We start from the raw sequence: 4,865 nt of genomic DNA, 5'->3' as shown, positions 1-4,865 counted from the left end.
GCGTCCTCTTGCGTCCATACTGGACGAGCATTCGTTCTCCTGGGAGAGCGAGCGTCCCTTTGTCACGCCCGGGCGCGAGACTCTCTGTAAAGTTGCGCCCGGCGCCCCATTGTCACGCCCGGGCGCGAGACTCTCTGGAATGTCGCGCCCGGCGCCCCTTTGTCACGCCCAGGCGCGAGGTGCCTTCCTTACTCCTTTAGCCTCCTACTTTTATATCTTTTCCTTGGTTCCCCCTCTTAGTAGTTAAGTACTTCTCCAATACACGCAAATTGCCTACAAATTTGAGGAATTAATGATGAAAACTTATATGTAAAGCATACACTAAACTTATTCACAAACGTAGATAAAAAGGGAGGATTAAACATGTTTCAAGCTTCAAAAGGGTCAATTTGGTACGAAAATTGGTTCAAAGATAATGGTAAAAATTACCGTTATCACTTGTTTCTTTTCCCTCATTTGATCTACTTATAAGTAATTTGGGAACAATTTCTTAACATTTTATTAACAAATTCCTGCCACATAAAAATACATTTTGTGAGACTCATGGTTCAACAACATAACTGGTACCAAAGCCAAATTAAGTGGGTAATTGGGTTGAAGTTTTTTCATAGCAAGGCCAACTAGGTCTACCACTCTCATTTTGGGGAAGCTTGTATTTTTCACAGCAAGGTCAACTAGGTCCATGACTACCAATCCAACAAAATTACAAAAACAATGTAAGATTAACCAAACAACATCTATAAAAATCATTAACACAACAAAATCCTTTACACTTCAATTATATTTGGATTTCTCTTAAAATTCTTATTCCAATCATTATATTTTATAATAAAAATGTCAATTTCTTTACAAAACCAATTGTCATCTAAAAATTCTTCATACAGAAACGCAATCGACTTTTCAAATGTGAATAATACACACTTTAAATAAAGATAGCATCAACAAAGCAGGTGCACATGCAGTCATCCATGGTGCACCAGGCATAGGTAATTTATTATGGCCAGATACAACATTTTCCGAAATACTAAATAGTGTGCTAACAAACTAAATCATGTCCTTTTACTCTGAACTACAATGAATATCAGTGATGCATAAGTAAAATGTATGTGGAAAGGATTATGAATCTTGGAAAACTTTTTTACGAATCTTAATATGTATGGATGATAATTTAGATTTTTCAATTTACCTCATTCAAATTGAATACAGGCTAAAAATATACGATATCATCTTGATAAGAACACGATAAGGACCATGCAGTTCAAAATTAGAATAAACTATCAAATGTTATTATATTGTTCAGCCTTGAAACATGCTTCAACAACATCTATAAAAATCATTAACACAAGAAAATCCATTACACTTCAATTATATGTCAATTTATAAAGGATAAACATGAAATGGACAACCACACACACAGTATCATTAATTATATCAAAGGACCTTCTAAAATCCCAAGTCATCCCACCACATTTATTTCATCTAATAACTTATCAAATATCTAGATTACGGGTATAGCACAAAAATTTTCTCACTTTAGAGACACATTTTCATCTAAAAAGTGAAATTACATTACTTTTGGAGGTCCTGTATTCCATAAATTTTCCCACTTCGGAGACACATTTTCAGTATCGTCAAAGGAATAATGTTTATGTTCTCATGTCCATAGTATCAATCACCACACATTTAATTCATCCAACAAATACTATTAACAAACCACCTCAATCATACATAAACAACATTTCACCGCCATCGAACAAGTCATATTTTTACAGCTTACAAACAACGGATCATACATAACCAAAATCATCCACAAACAATATCATACATAGATTAAAGCTTCATTCCACTGAAATAAAAAAAACGAACCTTTAGTGAACACAACGTATGCCAGCTCGAACACACAGGAAGAAAAATGTGTGGGTGGGACTAACAACTCGGAAAACCCCTCTTTTTCGTCCATTGAACAGTCCACACTCCGGCGATGCTCCGACGATGCTCCGACGACGCTCCGACGGCGCTCGGACACAGGATCAAAAGTAGGTGGGACGAAGCGAGACCTTGAACACGCCCCTACTTCGCTGGGCCGGACGGAACACGATCCCGTCTTCGCTTCGTTGGCCAACATCGGAGCTGCGGCGGCCGTCAATCGGTACCGGCTGGAGGGCTTGAATAGCTCCGACAGGCCTTCAACGTTGTCCGGCGGCACTCCGGCAAGCACTTCGTCGGACCTCTCTCTCTCGAACGCCCTTTCTCCAACTCTCTCGACCTCTCTCTAGGTCACACTCTCCCTCTCAACCTTCGCGCTTCTCTCTCTACAATTCTTCCAAAAATGAATTTCAAATTTGAAACGCACGTCTTGAAAACCTGCCCACCCCCTTTCCACGTCAGATATCATTTTCAAATTGATTTTCCACGTGGACCACTCCCATTTAGACACCTGTCCCGTGTCTAAATGTTGTCAAAAGAGGTTGTTCAAGTATCATTTTCCTTTTTTTTTCAATTTGAATAAAATTCTCCTTCTTCCCTCACGGCCTCGACGGAAGAAACCCTACTCTCTCTTTTCTCTTAAACCCTCTCTGCCTCGCCGGAAAAGCACATTTCTTGCCTTGCGAACCACTTCTTTGTCGTGTAATCGACACAAGCTTTGTACTAATTGAAATCATAATTCTGTCTTTAAATTTTCTATACAAATTCAATATTATAAGAATTTGGTGTTCTTGTTATGCTATAAGAATTTGGTGTTCTTGTTATGCTGTAAGAATTTGCTGTTTTGTCTCAATAATGTTTCATTCTTGTAATATTTTTGTTCTTTTTGTCATTTTCAGGTATGTTATGGTGTGTTATCTGAGTGGTTGAAGCGTTAAACATGGCACTTTGCCTCCCTCTTTCATTCAGCAATCCCAAACCAGTTGCTTCCCTAAGTTCCAGTTTCGTTCATGGCGGAACAAAACCTGCATCTTTTTCGATCAACGAGAAATTGAAAACGGGTAACCGTCTCCAAAATGTCTCTGTTTCAATTTCTTGTTCCTCTATAAAACTTGTCCATGACCGTGCACTCGATAAGCATGTTGTCATGAAGTATAGGGTTAGGTTATTTCAAAAGTTAAAAACTTTACTTCTCTCTAAATCGAAACATTATATTCCAATTCATATTCTGTGTAAATGTCGTTCTTATCTTGGTCTTCCCAAGCCTCGTTCTATACTTTCTATGATTCATAGATATCCATCCATTTTTGAACTCTTCAATATGTCATGGCCTCCCAAACCACTCAATCCTACCAAGTTACATCCCAAACTCTGTGTTCGATTGACCCCAACTACGGCTGCTGTTGCTGCTGAGGAACTGGCTTTTCAATCTTCCATTTCCAACATGTTGGCTGCGAAACTGCAAAAGCTTCTTATGCTATCTTCTCGCCGCAAGTTACTTCTGTCCAAATTGGTTCACTTTGCTCCACATCTTGGTATCCCTCCTAATTTTAGGTCCAGGTTGTGCAATGATCATCCGGAGAAATTCAGGACTGTTGACACGCCCTATGGTCGTGCACTTGAGCTTGTATCTTGGGATGTCAACTTGGCAAAGTGTTTGCCGCCTCGTGCATCCCGTGATCCTCGTTTCGTAGTTGATCGTCCTTTGAAGTTCAAGCAATTGAGGCTTCGAAAGGGGCTTAATTTAAAGAGACGTCACCAAGATTTTTTGCTGAGATTTGAAGAAATGCCAGAAGTTTACCCCTATAGGAATCCTGCTGAGGCTTTTTCCAAGGAATTGTTAGAGGCAGAAAAGAGATCTTGTGCAGTAGTAAGGGAGATTCTTGCAATGACAATTGAAAAGAGGACTTTAATAGACCACTTGACTCATTTCAGAAAGGACTTTGGCTTCCCAAACAAGTTGAGAGGGATGATAATAAGGCACCCGGAATTGTTTGATGTGAGTTTGAAAGGGCAACGACATTCAGTTTTCTTGGTGGAGGGGTTTGGTGAGAAGGGTGACTTATTGGAGAAGGAAGAGATTTTATCCATACAGGATAAATGGATGGACTTGGCTAGGGAGTCTAAGAGAATGAGACGAGAGAGAAGGAAGAGTAGGTTTAGGAAAGATATTGGCAGCTTGAATGAAGCTGATCAAAATAATTCTGACAATGATGATGATTATGATGATAATATTGGGATCGACAATTTTGAGAATGTGTATGATGATGGTTTTGAGAATATATTTGAGGAGTTGGATTTCGAGGCTGAGGATGATGATGATGATGATCAAGAAGACAAGATTTTCTCCCAAAGCAATTATGGAGAATTCTGGACTACGGAACCTTTCCCTATTCAACATGGTTTGGATGAACCTCAGATGCAGCCTTGGTAGTTTTTAATTTGTAGAACATAGTTTTTTCCCACACAAGTAAAGCAGTAAAGTTTTCAAATGATAATTTATGGTTCCAGATTGCATCCACCATACCATGATTGGGAGCCTGATCCATGCTTTACTATTTACTATATTAATTGAAAGACTATTAGGTGTAAGATTGTGTACATATGATAAAGTTAAAGCAAAAGTTGAAGCTCAAAAAGGGGTTAACTACAAAAATTCGTTCCTCCAATAATTTCCAATTGTTGTTTTTCTGTCCCAAGAGTGATCTTGGCAAATTTCTATTCTATGTTTTCGAAGTGTCAGGTTACTGTCTATGGTGGGTTACGGTTCGTGATTGACTTATAGGAGAGCAAATTTATCTGTAGTTGTTACGATCTAAGGTAGGGATAATGTTAGGGGTTGGAAAGTATATGAGAGGAGAAAGTATAGAAGGAGAAGGGGACCGAACAGTGAGAGAAGGTGACCGAACGGTGAGAGAAGGGGACCAAACGGTAGAAGG

General features: G+C 39.1%; 1 protein-coding gene across 1 annotated transcript; it reads left to right on the top strand.

The window, feature by feature from the left end:
- The first annotated feature begins 2,496 nt into the window (after positions 1-2,496).
- On the top strand, positions 2,497-4,360 carry LOC108322546 (protein WHAT'S THIS FACTOR 1, chloroplastic). The gene is made up of 2 exons (XM_017554677.1): positions 2,497-2,628; positions 2,826-4,360. The coding sequence occupies exon 2, from the start codon at positions 2,867-2,869 to the stop codon at positions 4,358-4,360; it is 1,494 nt and encodes a 497-aa protein (XP_017410166.1). The 5' UTR covers positions 2,497-2,628; positions 2,826-2,866.
- The last annotated feature ends 505 nt before the right edge of the window (positions 4,361-4,865 follow it).

This window comes from Vigna angularis, chromosome 8, assembly GCF_016808095.1.
Source record: "Vigna angularis cultivar LongXiaoDou No.4 chromosome 8, ASM1680809v1, whole genome shotgun sequence".
NCBI classification, from domain to species: Eukaryota; Viridiplantae; Streptophyta; class Magnoliopsida; order Fabales; family Fabaceae; genus Vigna; species Vigna angularis.
Note: the sequence above shows the minus strand (reverse complement) of the source record. Positions and strands in the feature narration are given on the sequence as shown.